The sequence below is a fragment of the Quercus robur genome, chromosome 11, assembly GCF_932294415.1.
Source record: "Quercus robur chromosome 11, dhQueRobu3.1, whole genome shotgun sequence".
Taxonomy (NCBI): Eukaryota; Viridiplantae; Streptophyta; class Magnoliopsida; order Fagales; family Fagaceae; genus Quercus; species Quercus robur.
This window is the reverse complement of record NC_065544.1, coordinates 36,185,652-36,203,953: the sequence shown is the minus strand read 5'-3', so window position 1 is coordinate 36,203,953 and position 18,302 is coordinate 36,185,652. Positions and strand designations below refer to the sequence as shown.

At 35.5% G+C, this 18,302-nt stretch overlaps 2 protein-coding genes and 1 pseudogene across 2 annotated transcripts; 1 reads left to right on the top strand and 2 right to left on the bottom strand.

Moving 5' to 3' along the window:
• Window positions 1–703: 703 nt before the first annotated feature.
• On the bottom strand, window positions 704–1,171 carry LOC126704984 (uncharacterized). The gene has a single exon (XM_050403959.1). It carries the CDS (start codon window positions 1,169–1,171, stop codon window positions 704–706), a length of 468 nt encoding a protein of 155 aa, XP_050259916.1.
• Window positions 1,172–4,285: 3,114 nt separating this feature from the next.
• Window positions 4,286–5,038, top strand: LOC126704983 (uncharacterized). The gene has a single exon (XM_050403958.1). It carries the CDS (start codon window positions 4,286–4,288, stop codon window positions 5,036–5,038), a length of 753 nt encoding a protein of 250 aa, XP_050259915.1.
• A 4,901-nt stretch (window positions 5,039–9,939) lies between these two features.
• Window positions 9,940–17,200, bottom strand: LOC126705470 (methylthioribose kinase-like; annotated as a pseudogene).
• Between the last annotated feature and the right edge of the window lie 1,102 nt (window positions 17,201–18,302).

Here is an 18,302-nt window from a genome sequence, read left to right as displayed (position 1 = left end):
TCAGCAAAAACACCTACAGTCATTTTCATATATTTTTGGGAGGGTTTGAATATAAGCAGACCTGCCTAAAGGCGCGTTAGATGCTTGGGTTTGATTACAATAGACCGACCCGTAAATTGCGCATAAATCTGGGTTGAGGGAATTAAATATCATTCCCATGTATGCCTACCAAAGATGACCCATCATAGTTGACTCAGTCAAAATTGGGCCCAACCTGAGCTTCTACCTCACTTTCCCTTATCTCTCTTTTCAAGAAATATCCTTAATCTTATCATGTCTATTTCCTTAACATAAAAGGTGCAGAGAAATTGTTCACTTTTTTTTTTTTTTTTTTTTACGTACATTCCGTGCACACATTCACTCGTTCATAATTTCGAGCGCAGTATCTACATTTTTTTATATATATTAATGTTCATATTTAAAACTTAAAAGGTGTATTAATATGCTCAACGGCAAGAGCATTTGCAAAGCTGGCTCAACAAAATTTGAAGCTTAAGATGATAAATTAAGTCAGGTATCTTATATTTAAGTATAAATTAAATAAATTTATTTAAAATTAACCAAACTAAGGTTAATTTGATGAATTAATACTAAACAAACTAGAGTTAATTTCATATTAAGGATGTCAAATGGGTGAGTTTGGGTGGATGTGGAGTGAACATAATTTTTTTTTTTTTTTGAGAGTCAAAACAAAGTATTATTATTAAGATGCTGGAAAATCAGAAATTACAACGTGACTAATATCTGTTGGAACATGCTCCATCCAGACTAATAAAGGAAAAGAAACAATTGCTCTCTTAACTAAAGCATGGGCTGCACAATTACCCTGCCGCCTAGTATGAGAGAAAGAAAAGGTTCTTAGTGAACCTACAATAGACATTGTGTCTTTGATAATCACCCCCAAGGCTGAATGAGCCCCGTCCGCTACCTTCAAAGCCCTCCAAACTACCTCAGAATCTCCTTCAAATTCAGCAGCCGATAATCCCAATTCCACAACAAATTTTGCTGCTCTTCTCGCAGCTAATGCTTCTAGCACCTCCACTGAACCCGAGTAAGGTATTTTTTCAGCTAAGGCAGCAATCACGTCCCCCTTACTATCTCTAACTATAACTCCTATCCCTGCTTCCTCCGACTCGGCGAACACCGCACCATCATAATTTGCTTTATACATTCTGACCCCTGGGGGTATCCATTTTGTATTTTCCTTTCGTTGGTGCACCTTGGTCTCTTGGAATTTGGATTGGAAATCCGAGAGGTACCTTCTAGCTGTTTCAAAAAGCCTATCTCTCGGCACCCCTTTCTCATTCAGCCTCAGCTTGTTTCTTTGAGTCCAGATAGACCAAGCCACCACCCCAAACAGCTCCAGTCCCTTTGCCCTCTGACCGACCAGATTTATTAATTCCTACATGTCCTGAAGATGAGGAAACTCTGTTCGGACCCAGCTGAAACAGGGGTTCCAAATATCTTTGAGTGTCTCGCAACTCCACAACGCATGGAACGTTGTTTCCTAATCCAGAAGGCAGGCACTGCACCTCGCATCCTCAAGAATTTTTCTCCTCTTCAAATTATCCTTTGTGGGTAGCGCATTAGAACAAACTCTCCAAAGAAAAAACTTTATTTTGTTAGGAACGTGGAGCTTCCAAAGGCGTTTCCAGAAAGCTGATCTGTGCGACGAATCCGAGCTTGATGCAGCGCTAGAGTTTGCTTCCTTACACAACATTTGGTACCCCGCCTTAACCGAATACTCCCCATCATGACTATCGAGCCAAATGAGGCGGTCTTTCTGTTCAGTCCAACTCAGTGGAATTGCTTTTATTCTGGTAACCTCAAAACTCAATTTGATTGTGTACATAAAACTCATTTACCCATTTATTGTCTATTTAACTAATTATTTCTAACTTAAATCCAACCCAGTTATTATAACTAAACCCAACCCACCCAATTACCCAATAATCAAAATTACCAAAATGCCACTAGAGCTTAAAAATGACCAAAGTACTCATAAAATCCTTTAAATTTACCAAAATACCCCTAAGAGCATTCACACCCGGTCTTGGGAATGCTATATGTTGCTATATTTTAGCATCAAACCACTAAAATGATGCATTACCCAGACGGCCAATTGTAAAAAAATTTTACAATGTTGCTACAATACCATCCTATATGTAAGATGGTACTGTAGCAAGATTGTATAATAAAAAATTAGTTTTTTATTGTCTGATTCTTCTCTCTCCTCTTTTCTCATTATTTCTTTTCACTTTCTCTTTCTTCCTTCTCTCTCTTGTTTTGCTCACTCATCCTCGAGGATATTTGCAGACTAGCTGTGTAATGGTTAACAATGTAGTAAGTTAACCAACGTTTGAAAAGATTAAGGAAAATAGCATCTCGAGATGCTGTTTAAATCTCAACGCGCTACACTAGCTGTGTAGTTGCTGATCTGGACTAAAAATGCCACTTAGATCTCGAGTCTTTAAGACTCGATTTCTACAAAATAAAAATCGAGTCTTAGAGACTCGATTTTCTTAGAAAAAACCATTTTATACTCATAGATATTGAGTATTAGAAACTCGATATCTAATTGAAATTTGCATAGAACTCGAGTCTTATAGACTCAAGTTCCACTGGAAAAAATTTTATAACACGCATCAGTCTACAAAATTATCACAGATCAGTCTTTACAGATAAAAATTATCAACCCTCACTCTCTCACCCAAAACACTCAGCCTCACTGCCTCACTCACCCACAACTCTCACTCTCACTCACCACATTGCCTCTTTCACTGCTCTTCCCTCTCAACAAATTCATATCCAAGTAAGGGTTTTTTGATTTGATTGTCATTGTAGTTGGGTATTAGTTGTTGTTGGGTGTGGGTTAAAGAGTTTGCCTATTTATTTTGTAGATAGTTAACATTACTTAGTTAAGATACCAATATTGTGAATTATAGAACTTTGTTTTGTTAGTGTTAATTTTTTGAGTATTTATTTGCATGGTTTTTGTTATCAAAATTTTATTCATTATTTCTAAGCTCTTATTTTTATCATGATCTTACAAGTTTCTTGACTTTATTCATCATTGTTTTGGGTACGAAATGGGTAGTGAATGAATTGTAATGAATGGGTATGTAATAGTGCCCTTTGAATGGGTATGTAATGAAATGAGTGACTTATGGATATAAAATGAATTGTAATGAAATGGGTATGTAATGAAATGAGTGACTTATGGATATAAAATGAATTGTAATGAAATGAGTATGTAATTCATGCCCTTTTAATGTGTAATGAAATGGCTTTTTTTGTATTGGGTATGAAATGGGTATGTAAATGTTATGGGTATGTAATTAGATAAAATATTGTATACTTTTACATTTGACTCTTTTTTTTTTTTGGTATTGGGTATGGAATGGGTAGTCTTAGCATGACGGAAAAATGATTTGGGTATGAAATGTGTAACGAATGTGTAATGAAATTCATACCTTTTGAATGAATTGGAATTTGTACTTTGTGTAGTTTGACTAGATAAAATGTTTTTTAACTAACATAGTAACTTGACTCTAACAGGTTCACAATGCCTAAAATTGATATAATTCTATACCACGGTGGTCCGCTTAAGAATGCTAATGCGAACAAGGGATTGCCATTTGAAGGGCCGGGTATAAGGACCTATTATACCCAAATTGATCATAGGTTGAAGACCCTTGATGAATTGAAGATAATAGTTATGGAAGAATTGTGTGCGAATCCTGCTGTACACAACATACAAATTACTTATTGTATGCCACATGAAATCCTACGGCACCAGATTAATTACAAGTATATGGCGATAGAAACAAACAAACATGTAAAGATCATGTTTGACAAATTGGAGAAAATATCTGCAGTAAATGGTATTGAGTTGTACATATAGTTGGAGCCGCGTGCAGAAATTGGTATCGAGGAAATCCAACAAACAACCACAAGTTTACAGGTTACAGTTTTGGATGCTCAATATGAGTATTCTACACATGTAGAGGATGATGATGATGATGATGACGATGAGAGTGATGATGATGACTATGTTGATGAGACTTCTGCCATTAACGGTGAAGATTTTTTCGATAGAGATGAGTTTGAAGAGAGGATTGAATGAGAGGACTTTAGGGACTTTGAGAGAGACATTGATGACGATGAGGCATTGGATAGTAGTGAACATGATGCAGATAATGTTATTAGTATCCAAAACATTACAGACACAATCCCTGCCTACGCACCTCCTGCCTTGTCATTTTCTGCAAATACTTGGGAAAATATGGTTGATCTTTTACATATTGAGATACCATTTGTGTCTACTTGGAGAGAGGGGATGAATTTGTGCAAAGGGTTGACTTTTGCCAATAAAGTGGGGGTGAAGTGTGTATTAACGCTTTATGCCCTCAAGGAAAACAAACATTTTATGATCAGTAGGTCGACGAAGAAAAAACTTTGTGCGAAATGCGTGGATGAGTCATGCAAGTGGTATGTCTATGGAGTCATGAAGCCCAATTTCCACGGACTATGGATGGTCACTGTGTATGTGGGTCCTCACACGTGTATACGGATTGGGGTGCGAAATGATGGTAGAATGATGAATTGTAATTTTATTGCATCAAACATCCTTAAGAAGTTATGTGAGGATCACACTACCCCAAGTAAGCATCTCAGATCTATGATAGAGTTGAAATATAAGGGTCATAAGCCTTCTTACTACAAGGTATGGGATGCGAAACAAAAGGCAATTGGGAAGATGTTTGGGAATTGGGAAGAGTCTTACCAAAGGTTGCAAAAGTTGCTAATACAATATATTGATCAGGATCCGACTACCCAAGTGTTTTATCGTACCACACCCACCGGTGAAGATGACATCGTATTTTTGCATTATGTGTTTTGGTCTTTTGGTCCATGCATTGATGGATTCAAGTATTGCAAGCCAGTTATCAGTATTGATGAGACCTATCTGTATGGTAAATATCAAGGAAAGTTGTTGGTCGCAAGGGCAACCGATGCCAACAACAAGGGGCCCTAAACAATCCTTCTAGCCCCACCAACTTGTCAATCACCCTTTCATTTTGCATCGTTATGTTTGCCATCTTCTTAGCGCAACCACAGCACGTAAGTGGGCCCGGGTCTTGTAAAAGTGGTTGGGCAAAATTATAGCGGTTGTTAGAACTAGATATACAACTTTGAAAAAGCTTTCTAAAAGTCAAAAACAACGTAAAAATTAAAGTCGTTGTTAGAACTAGATATTTCACCTCGCCATCCCAAATGTCCTCTGATCGATGATTTCGTTGTCGCGTCAACAATGAAGGATCATCTGGACTAGGGCGCATGATCTCTGGCTCCTCATTGATTCGAGGCTCCATACTGCAAAGTGTGCTACTGTGGGATCATACGTAGTGGTAGACATACATTATTTGCTTAAATGAAATGATTTTATATTTGCATAAAAATGGGGATGGCCATTTGAATAAGCACAAAGCACACCATACATACAAACTTCTAAATCGCGAACATTAACATTTAGGCTAAAATATGATTCCAAAATCCTACTTCTGAATTTTTGAAACAATGCAATGTATGAGCTAAAAAGAGTCCAGATTTCAAACTAGATTAAATGTCAATTCAATTACAGTTGTGTTTGAATGGCAACATTTGGATTTGGATTTGGATTTGAAATCCATTGATTTAAAATGCCTTGATTTGAAATCCCTTGATTTTGAAATTCTTTGTTTGGTTCATTTTAAACAATGAAGGATTTGAAATTCATCATTTGAAATTTTCATTGTTTGGATACTTAAATTTGGATTTGGATTTGGATTTGGATTTAAGATCAATAAAATATATTTTTTAATTATTATTTTTCTTAATCCTTTTACATTTTTATTTTAAATACATGAGGAAATATTGATAATCTAATTGACAAGATGATGACTAAATATTTTTAGTCATAGCAAACTAAAAAAAAAATTTGCCAACTATTGACAACTAAAATGTTTTATATTAACTAGAGAGGACACCCAAATGTATGGGTGTTTTTTTCACAACATTCAAAATCTCAAATTAAAAAATTATTTTAAAGCTATTAACAACTAAAAAGTTATATATCAAGAGGGACAGATTAAATACCCAAAATATGTTTCTTTTACACAACTTCCGAAAGAACAAATTAATGGGGACTAAGTAGAAGTCGTATCCAATCCTTTTTATCATCATAAACTTAAAGTCCTCTACACCTCCATGCATTAACTTTTTAACTATTTTGAATATTTCAAGCCGTGTGAGTCCAGGCACTTTTGAAACCACTACGCGTACCTCTTCACCAAAAGATTGTGGTTGCTCTTGATTTTTCTTTTCTATGAAGTACTCTTTTACAACTAAGAGATACCTATCAAGAAAATGTTAGATTAGCAACAACAAGGGAAAGAACATTAATGCTACTCATCAACTAAGAGATATCTATCAAAAAAAAAAAAAAAAAAAAACAACTGAGAGATGCTTTTTATTCCATTCATTAATAAGCAAACAAAGGGATTCTATTTGCAACTAAAACAAAACCTATTACTTTTCACATTTCCTGAATAACTCAATTGGTGAGAGACCAACTAGGTCATAACTATATTTTTACTTTCAATCAACTACCCTATCAAGCACTTGCAAATTCTGCATAACTTGATAACCATAGATAACCACTCAATATGTAGCAAGTCTAGGAAGATGAATTTTACACATAAAACATACACAATGAATATCCAACTCTAGTAGAGCTACAAACCTTACACATGTTTGCCTCAGTTTTTATACTTAAAACATACACATGTTTGCCTCATTTTTTTTTCTTCTCAATGACTACAGATTACTAAACTTGGGAACTTAGAGAAGAATCAGATACTATTTCCTCCAACTTCGAACACCAGAATCTTCTTTTCAAAATTAGAAACGAACAGAAAAATTGAACATGGAAGAGAAGAAATTATGTATTCAAGTAATGCACAATTACAGATAATAATCAAGACACAGAAAAAGTTTCTTGCATATGATTGGCAAAAAAGTGTCTTGCATATGGAATTATGCATTTTTCTTGTTAGACAAGAAGGACCACAGTAATTGATAACATTGAAAAAGATTATGGAAACCTTACTCCCACATAAAAAATTCAACACCAACAAAAAAAAAAAACTCAGAGATAGATAAATAAACGCATCCCATTTCACTAATCTCTCTCTCTCTCTCTCTCTCTCTCTCTCTCTCTCTCTCTCTCTCTCTCTCTCTCTCTCTCTCTCTCTCTCTCTCTTTGCAATTAATTAATGGCTCGTTCAACTTCTATTCTACCAAATACATCTATACCACTGGATGACCAGTGTTCCAACCACCAACTGAACCAAAAAGATCAAGCCTCCTCCATAGTCAAACCATCTTTGGTACAACCAAACACACCATCACCACTACCCCCATCAAACTAGGGCTCAGCCCAGTTCATGATAGCTGAACCAATACATCTGCCACAACAAAACCTTTCAACTCCACCACCAAACCATGAGTCATTCCTTATTCCCATGGCTGAACCAAATGTGGCACAACCCCAAAACCATGTCCATGCTCAAATACAGATGTTATGGTAAGTTCTTATTTTTTTCAAATGAATATTCTCTCACTTATTACTTCACAACTCATAAACTGTTCATAGAAGCATTTCGTCAAACACATAATTTGCATTACAAACCCACAAACGAAAATACATATAGAAAATAAAAACAAACCCAAAACAAATCATTGAAAATACCATGAAACAAGATACACAAACAAATCAAAAAAAAAAAAAAAAAAAAACCCTCAAACAAATCAAATGAAACCCAAACAAACTAGATTAAATATCAATGTAATCTAGATATTAACACTTTTTACACTATCCAACAATTCGAATGCTCAATTTGTTAAAAAAAAATCATTTTTTTTTTAATTTACTCATTTTCCAAACAACCAAACAGAATAATATACATGCATTCATTGAAATGACATGAATCACCAAAACCCAAAAAGATCTAAAATTGAAAATCGAAATAGGTAACATCATGAAATTCCAAAATCTAAAATTGGAGAAAGAGAGAGAGAGAGTACCTTCGGCACAGTGGGTCAATGGGAGCAATACTGAGTTTGAGTGGCTGAGTGTCAATGGGAGCAATACCTTTAGCACGGTGAGTGATTTTGAAAGTTTGAGAGTGAGTCACTGAGTTTGAGAGGGCGGAGAAATCATGGATTTACGAGATCGGATTTGTAAAAATCTACGAACTCGGTAACCAAAATTCCACACAAAAGTTCTTGACTTTTCTGTTTTTGATTTATGAAAACTCTATATTTGTGAGTGTCTGAGAGTGAGACTGAGACTGAGAGTGTGGAGTGTCTGAGAGTACAGATTTTAGGTTTTAAGTGGTCAAAAACGTGTTTCTGAAACTCGATTTTAGAAGGGAGTCTAATAAAAAGTGTTAAGTAGAAATCGAGTTTTAAAAACTCGAGTTTGTAAAGCGAGTTTTTGAAACTCGATATCCACGTGGAAAACTTTGTCCATGTCAGTATATGAAAAAACCCCAAAAACGAGTTTTAACAGCTCGAGTTCTAATTGGATCTCGAGTTTTAGAAACTCAAAATGCTAGTTTCACATTTTCTTTCAAAACCGGGCAACTAACGAAATTGTTAGCATAGTAACGTTATTTGGAAAGGGTGTTCCTCATCCTCAAACCCAAAACCCATGGTGGAAATGAACACCATCACCAAGCCACCATGGCCAGACCCTCTATCATTGGCCCCACCGCAAGCCACTTGACCAAGCCGTATGCCCATATTCTCTTCGTCTTCTCTATGGGTCATGGCTCCATCGCAGGTCGTGTGTGCATCAAGTCCAACGTGGATCATGGCAAGTTCAGCGTAGGTCGTGGCTTTCTTATGTCTAGTGTGGGTCATGGGTTGTGGGGCTCTCAAGTCCAGCATGGGTCATGATGGGTTGATTTATGGTTCATGGGTTTTGATTTTAGGTAGGTTCCAATGGGTTTTAGGTTGGAATTTTCTATTTTTGATTTATTAATGGATTTTGGGATGGGTCTTGCCTTTTGGATTCAGATTTTGTGGGTTTCAGTTGTGTGAATTTTGCTTTGATTTTTTTGTGGGTTTCTATGCATCTGTAGGTTCATGGTGGTGGTGGTAGGATGTTGCCGTGGTGATGGGGTGGGTCGTTGCCGTGGTGGTTAGGTGGGTGGTGTGTTTGGCGAGGTGGTGGTTGAATGGCAATGGTGGGTTTATGGGTTTAAGTGTTGTGTGTGTGGGTATATATGTGGGTCTGGTGGGTTTGCTTGGTGGTCTAGCAGTGGCACTATGAAATGGTGGATATTGGTCTGAAGGTGGTACTATGATGTGGTGGTTGTTGGTTGCTTAGGAGGAAGAGGGAGGAAGAGGGAGAAAGAGAAACGGTAAGAAAAAGAATTTAAAAAAAAATATATATATATATATATATATTTAAATAAAGTGACAAAAAATAGAATTTGGAATGTTGGATGAGCTGGACAGAGTAGCATATGCTAGCAACTAAAAACATTGCTGGCAGGTCTAGTGATATAAAGAGAACTGGCAGATTCCTCGAGGATCAAGTAAATGTATTGCAAGTTTTGTGAGGTTGAAGGCATACAGAAAAATGAGAGGCTGATTCATTCAATGGTAATACCTTTAACAGTAATGTAATACAGAAGTTCTCTGGCTGCTAAAAAAAAGGTATTTTAAGTTTTAACAAAACCATTAAAAATATTGATTATCAGGCCCACCCACCACTTTCATGGGCAGTGGAGAATGATAAAATCATATTAAAAGCAAGCAAGGTTATCATATTAAAAGCAAGCAAGGACCTTCTGCAATCGTAGTTCACAGCATTGAAGCAACCAAAACAACAGCAATAAAAGGAAATCTTATTCCTTGTTTTAATGTTGACATTACAATACACATAGTAATAGTTCATTCTACAAAGGATCTGGAAAATCATGTCCACAAAACCTCAATATTCAAGCAAACTATGATTTACCAATAATGGCATTATTGAATGGCTGAAATAACTTCAGTAATGGCATGGAATTTTTTCCTTTCCTTGAGAAGCATCTTTGCCACTTCAAGAGCCCGGCATTCACAATCTGCATGTCTGCTAGCATCAGTGATTGATTCAAAATCCTCAACATGTGCAACATTAACAATTCTCCTGTCAATCAGAAGATGCCCAAAATGAATCAATACTAGTAGTTAATATCAACACATTAGAAAAAGAATTTCACTAGAGATTCTAAAAGGATGAACATTAGCAAAATTATCCCCCATAAGAAATATATGAACTCATTATACAGTGTCATTGCCCTTTTCTGTTGATTTACCATATTACATCTAGAAACTACATAGTGATAACATCTTCACTCAATAGATAATATGCAATAAAAGTGAATTACGAATGACTCCTCCTTGTCAGAAGCTAATTCATCTAACATATTTTCCGTGCTTAGAAAATGTGCCCATGATTGGCATTTTACAACAGACACAGCAATCCTTTGTGAAAAGAAAATTTATTAATGAGTCTTAGTTCAATATTTTTTCTGAAGGTTTAGTATTGATTCAATATGGTCACCAAAGAAACAAAATCAGGTGAAACAGGTTTATTAAGAAACGCATTTTTCCATTGACAAGGATATTTGGCCTTTGTATTAGTGGAAATGGTTCCAGCAAATGATCAAAAATATGGGGACAAGGCTTGATTCATTGTTATAGAATATGATTATAAACAAATATCTTCAATTATGGATTAAAATTATTCTCTTAATTTCTTTGAAATTTGAAAATCTTCCATCAATTAGCATTCAGAGGTTATGGTCTGCCTAAGATGCACAATATCCTCCGCCTTAAGGATAGTAAGCTCTAAAAAGTGAAAGCAATATGGTTAAACTTTCAAAAGCAGTGAAAGGATTGAATATTGAAAACATTTACACACAGAACACAGAAGATATATTGAAACCAAAAAATTTGTAATCAGATTTGTTACCTTATCATTTTGGCAGCACCAAATCCAAGTGTGTCATGGAACAAATCTTCCATAAATTTCTTTTGTACAAGCTGCTAAAGCTCAAGATTGTTATATATTGCAGGAAGATGTGCCTCACCAGAACCATCCTTGTGCTCATCCCAAAGTGCAATGAATTTCTAGTTGAAAATATTCTAAGTATCTTCAATTGTCCTCAAAATCCACTCCTTGTATGTCTGCACAATAATTCCAATATCAAATATGACCCTTAAGAATAGCTAAAGAATAAGAAGTAATAATGTAAACACATCCAAGCAAGGCTACAAGTCATGCTTTTTACATAAGGAAACTGCAATAGATAGTTTCCTAAAAAAAAAAACAAAAGCAAAGAACTTCACCAAAAGAAAAAATTGTTACACCCCACCCATCAAACAGGTCGGATAGAAGGTTGTCCATCCACTACCTAATCAATTGAGAGGAAAAAAAAAAAAAACAATTACAAGAAATAAATAGCAACGTGGGCTTGTGGGGGAAATGTTATACAAAATAATAATGAAGGCAAGAAGCTATGTTTGTTTGTTTGCTATTGTGAAAATTAATTTTCAATTGTAATCTTTATTGCACTGCCATTTCAGAGTAAAATGGCTTATTGATAATTTGGGAGAAAATATTTTATGCCAAGTAAATAAAGGACCCTTTGGGACTACATTATGTTGAAGTTGTTGAAAAGGAAAGGGGTCTCTCCTACTAAGGGGCATCTTTTTCCATGTTCCATAGATCCTTCTCTCTTTTCCCACAGAGATAAATTAGTGAAGATTTCAACATAATTTCAAAGTTCAAGCAAGAAGGGAAAGATAAGTTGAATAATATGAAACATTAAAAACAGAGAGGCTCTTGCTTGTTTTCAATAAAATTAATTACTTTTCAGAAGAAAAAATAAAGACACAGGCAATTACTGAAACAGGACATACTTTGCTGTCATTCACTTGGTCAGCATGTCCATCTTGTGCAAAGAAAGCCAAAATCAAGTTTCCAAGAAATGCTCCAATATCAAAACCCATAGGCCCATAAAATGCTAATTCCAGATCTAAAACTTGAGTTGACTCATGAGTAACCATGACAAAACTTGTGTGGAGATCTCCATGTAGAAGAGCCTGGTCTCTCTCATAGAATCTAAAGGAAAAGAAACTCTTTAATATCTCATATAACACTTAGGAGTGTCAATTCGGGTTAGCATGTCGGGTTCGTGTCGTGTCAAGGTAGGGGTATTCGACTAAATGGCTCAACCCTAACCCGACCCATTTAATAATTGTGTCATGATCCTTCAACCCTAACCCGACCTGTTAATAAGGCGGGTTGACCTGACCCAACCCATTTGACACGCTTAATAAACGAGTCGTGTTGGGTTGACACGAATGTAACACAACCCATTTCAACTTGCATAATATTAAATATAACATCCATCTATAAATAAATTTTTTTTACATCCCAAAAAGTAGTGCATACACTTCAAGTCTTCAACCAACATTCAAAATAATATAGTTCAACAAAAATATAACATTCATCTGGAAATATGTTCTTTACACTCCAAAAGGAGTGCATACACTTCAACCCAAATTCAAAATAACAAAGTTTCACAAAAAGAAAATAATATAGTTCAACAAAAATATAATATTCTTGGAACTCGTCAAATGCTAAGTATCAATATTAAAAGAATTTGAGCAAACAGTAGACTAATCCTGACTATAACCACGATTATCATCCATAGACTTTTTGTTGATGTCCAAATTCATAATATCTTCCACAAGCTCATCCAATTTTATTTGTATAAGTTCTATGCCAAAAAAATAAAGTACTAGTAGTTTTAGGGTCTGTAAAGTTTCAATTTCCAATTATATCCCTTGTAAATTTTTGTAATTACTCACTTTTTTTTAAATTTAAAATATATGTTAGGTATAAAAGATATTTGACAAATCTAAAATAAAATAAATATTTATTTGTTATATAAGTTAAATGGGTTGTGTTAAGTTGGTCATTTTGGGTTGACACAAATAAATTAGCGTGTCAAACGTGTCTATTGCGGGTTACGCAGGTTGACTTGTTTATAACCCGTTTCTTATCGTGTCACTTTCGGGTCGACCCGTTTATGACCCAAACCCATTAAGGCCCAACCCTAACCCGAAAAAACCCGTGTTGGGTTCGTGTCGTGTTCGCGGGTTTGGTCAAACATTGACACCCCTAATAACACTAGAATCGATAGAACTGCTACACGTTACAAAAAGAAAATAACAACAATGAGCAGGTACTATACTTAGATTTCAACTCAGCAACTTCAAGCTTGAAAACATTATCCTCTCAAAGAGCCTCAGCATCACAATCAAGATAAGGGGAAGTCCAATGGTTATACTGAGAAACCTTGTAAGTGTCAGAAAAAACAACCTGCTTAGTGAGCCTGCATAACTCTACGTTCCCACAAAACTCAGCAACTGCATAAAGCAAGAATGAGTCATATTACAATAAGGACCATATAAATATGAGACACCATTTACATCTAATTACAACACAATCACACTCTGAATAAACTCATCAAACCCAAAACATTTTTCTTTTCTTTTTGATAATTATAGTTAGGGGAAGTGGGATTTGAACTGTTCATATCTTCGTTGTAAACACCAAGAAGTATATGTTGAGTTACAAGGCTCTTTGCAACCCAAGACATAAAATTTAAGGAAAGTAATTCATAGCAAGAGCAAAAAGCCAAACAACAAATAAACAAATCAAAACAAGTTGTGATCAATCTTCCCAGAATAATCTTCAAGCAATCTAGACAATTTAATGTCAAAACACCTGAGTTGCAACACAAAATGTAGAAGAGAGTGCAAGCAAGACTATTGTCACCCCAATCAATTTTAAAGCAACCTATTGATAAGAATCAATCCTCTACCAACTTACTTAGATGCATCAGCACATTCAAAAAACTGAGTTAAACATTCACGCGGATGGAAGTTACTTTGCAGAACTTAAACCAAAGTCAGTTGCAATTGTATATATAGCCTAGAAAGATATGATCATATTGTGAAATAAAGACTCACAAAGGAGAAGATCATATAATGCATGCCAGATACAATAACAATACAAAATTACGAATTGAGGTTCACACACCTACACATTTATGCTCCGTGGTGGAACGATAAAGGAGGGATGTGAAATAAAGTGTCCTCGCCATGAATTCTGACATGTGTTCTGCCAGCAAGGGGTATTCAATTCCAGCAATCAACCCTTTTCTCACTATAATATGTGGAGGCTCCAAGTAACACATGCCAATCGACCTAGCTCAATCGACCCAGCTCTCTCAATGCCACTGCCTCAAAATATGCCCGTTCCTTAGTCATTGGCCAAGAATCCCCTATACAATGCATGTATGGAAGAGCCTGCAGAACCGCATGGCACAACAAATTACAATATAGAAGACAACCACAAAAGATCACCTCCAAGTAGTTGAACCAGGGCACGTAAAGAGAATATATGATAATTACTGCTAGCCACAAAAGCTTAAGATATCATGATAAATTACTGAGTATCCCAAAAGCTCAAGTTAATAGGGAATTCAAGTATTAAACATTTAACCTTTTTTCTAACTGTATATACCTTGACAATAACAACTAAACACCATGATTTAGCTTGATGTTCAAGTAACCAAGATTGATACACCTTTTGATGATTATTAAGTGAGAATTGAGATTGTAAGTGAAATTTCAGTTGCATAATATAGATAAGCCGATCGTATTGAGAGTACACTTTATTCTTTCTTTTGTAATTCATATGTTTCACGAAAGTAAATTACTTTTACATCTTAACCTCTTTGTTCAAAGTTTGTTTGGGTCTTCTTCTCAGAATTGTATATGCTAATAAATCCATTTAAACAAAATTAATTAAAAAAAGTTAGGAGTGGCAAAAATGATCCAAACCCATTAACTTGCCCGTGAACTGCATCTTATAAATCAACAACTACCCACCCAATTAGAAATACTCTAACTAATAAAGACACATTGGTATTCGATATAGATGGGTATTAATTAGTAATTCTAATTCATTGAGTTGCTGATTTAGTAAAACTTAAAATTTTTTATTTTACTCAACAATATTAACCTTTCAAAGTGATCAAAAACCCATGAAACCAAATACTCCATAACCTTCAACATTACCAAAATCTACACGCCACTTGTGTCAACTCATGATTGGATTTCAACACTTTTATGAGATTCCACCACAAATATTTGAGCATTTTATGTCAATTTATGCACCAATCATGATTTAACACTTAAGTACAGCATAGAAAATGGTGTCCCTAGCATTATTTTTTTGGACTTTTCAAAGTTATTTTGGTCATTTTAGAAATTCAGGGATATTTAGTAAATTAGGATAGTTAGGAGTATTTGGGTCATTTTGGGCATTCCAAGGGTATTTTGGAGGTTTAGAGGTATTTTAATTTTTGGTCATTTTGGAGTCTTAATGGATATTTGGATCATTTGGGCATTTCAAAGTTTTAAAGGGTATTTTGTTCATTTTTAAAGTTCTAGTAGTATTTTGGTGATTTAGGGTATTTTGGCTTTTCTAAAGAGTCCTGAAATATTTTGGTCATTTTAAATTTTGGGAGTTTTAAAATAATTATAATTATATTTATATATAATATATATTGTGTTTATATATGCACGTGAATTTAATGATAATAATTGGTTAAATGGTTGTGTTGGGTTTTTATAAATAAATAAATAATTGGGTTGATTCTTGCTTAAATTAAATTAAATGGCATAGGTGAATAATGAATATTTAATATACATTTAAATGGGTAAATATATAAATTCAAAACTCATCTAACCAGACATAGCATTTGTAAGGACACGATTATTTAACGGCCCAAGAATAACGTTGGGCTCATACATAAAAGATCCCTCACAATATGATTTGTAGAGAATGGGTTTGGAAAGGCCTGCCTTTGGGCGCTGGGTTTCGGTTTGGTCCCGGTTTCATGAGCGATCATACAAAAATGAGTTTGGACTGCATAGCTGAGCCTTGCATCAATGTAGTTTGAAAGGTTTGACTCCTCGGAATTAGTCCGAGGAGCATTACATTCTCACCATTCCTCCTTTTTCTTCCTTCCATCTCTGGGGCCCCTTCTTTCTTCTCCTTTTTTCCCTTTTATACTAGTATTCGATTTCCCTTCTTCATCTACGTGTCAGTTTCTCCTTGTTTGGGGCAATTACTCGTCCTATCAATCTTCACGTCAGAGTGGTTGGGGGAAAAGCTGGATAGCATGGTATGGGGTATGGGCTTGTCAGGTGCTGGGCTCCACGTTATGGTGTTGGCAGCTTTCTCGTTTGTACTGCTCTTGTACTGAGTTTGTCCTTTTCCCACTGACGTCTTGTGAGGTGTTAAGCGTGAGATCGTCCTCGGCCACATTCTTGGGCCGTTAAGGGGCTTTCGTCATACGTCCTCGGCAGTAGGCTCCTCGGCTTGGGCTTTGGGCCCTTAATGTGAAGTGGGCCGGGATTCCAAATTTCAGGCCCCACAGCATTACAAACAAAATGTAGACTATTAAGGTTTTGGAAAGGGAACGAACCTGCTTGATGACGAAAGATCCGGCATGGCTGACTACGATGTAGACAAAATTGAGCTTGCCATCTCCGACCTCTTTAACCTTGAGGTTGCTGCCGAACTTAGGGTAGAGAGAAGGCACGGCCTATATGTACTCAATCAAGGACTTCTCATCCAAAGGCCTGAGCTCAGTGAAAGCCATTGTGAGCAGCAATGAATATGATATAAAAAAGTAGAGGTTGAATCACTATTGGTGGAAATGTCAAAATGAAGAGTGAGATGGGACTATTGAGAGTAGGACGACTTCTTTTGATATGGTGTCTCATCCGACTATTCCATTCCCCACTCATACTCATAAGACATCCAGAAAACCTGTGAACCACCTGGATGGTGAGAGTGGGAGAACTTTTATTAAGAAAAGAGAATAAGCAAATAGTTGGGTACATTGAATCTGGTCACTTGTAAGAGTAAGACTTAGTCCAAAGGAGAGACAAAGTTGGTATTTGGCTACATAAAATTATGCGGGTTTTTCTTGTTCAAAGAAGATGGGAGGAACCAGATTCGAATTCTCCATTTGGAAAACTACAGAAAAATTAAAATGTTTTTATCATGTTCTTTGAAGTTTGAACTTACAGACATAGCTACCCAAAAGGAAATTCTTTCTCATCTTAAATTTAAAATTGGAACCATTGGATATACAGCAATAAAAATCATAAATTTTGATATGCAATATAAGAATTTGATAGATTTAATTTTTCTTTCTTCTATTTATGTTTTACACAGTAAGATTAAATCTTAAAGCTCCAAAGTTCATAGACTTTCACCCAAATCATGTTGAAGTTGAATCATTTCAAAAAGTTTTTTTTTTTTTTTTTTTTTTTTTTTTTTTAACTAAACAGCAAGATTATATACTTAAATTTTAATTCAATGTTTCTTTATACCACACTGATGAATACTTACAAAACACAGGTCCAAAAAAACATCCATACATTGGAGCTGATGATAGGGGAGAGGGGGTTGAACCACATACATGAGCAGATAAAAGAGAGGTGGAATCTTGATCCTCTCAATTGCAGACTCTTCCTTTGCTCACTCAAAAATAGCACCATGGCTCAGCTAAAGTATTTGTTGACTTCTTTGATAATCATTGCAACCATGCAAGCATTTGAAGCAGTGCAATATGTAGTGACGAACAAGGTGGCTTCACTTCAGTCCCTGGTGGATGCGCTTTTATAATGAGATTGAAGAGACTGCTAATGAGTCTGGAGCTGGATACAGCAACCGACCGCTGAAATCTGCCACAGAAATCATTTGCAGATTCTTCCAACAGAGAATATCAGCAGAAAAGAACCGCTGAAATCTGCCACAGAAATCATTTGCAGACTTCTTCCAACAGAGAATATCAGCAGAAAAGAATGTGCAGCGAATGAGCTTTGTCTTTTGTAAAGATGGACAATGTAGCATAAACTAGCAAAAACAAAATTCATGTTTGCGCAAACTATATTACTGGCTACTCTGGTGATAAAAGAGATGTCTTGCAAACTATATTGTTGAGATAGATGCCAAAGTGGTTGTGGATGTCTTGCAAAATTATGAGTATGTAAATCATGTTATATCTCTCATTTTGGACGATTGCAGGCAATTGATGACCAGATTT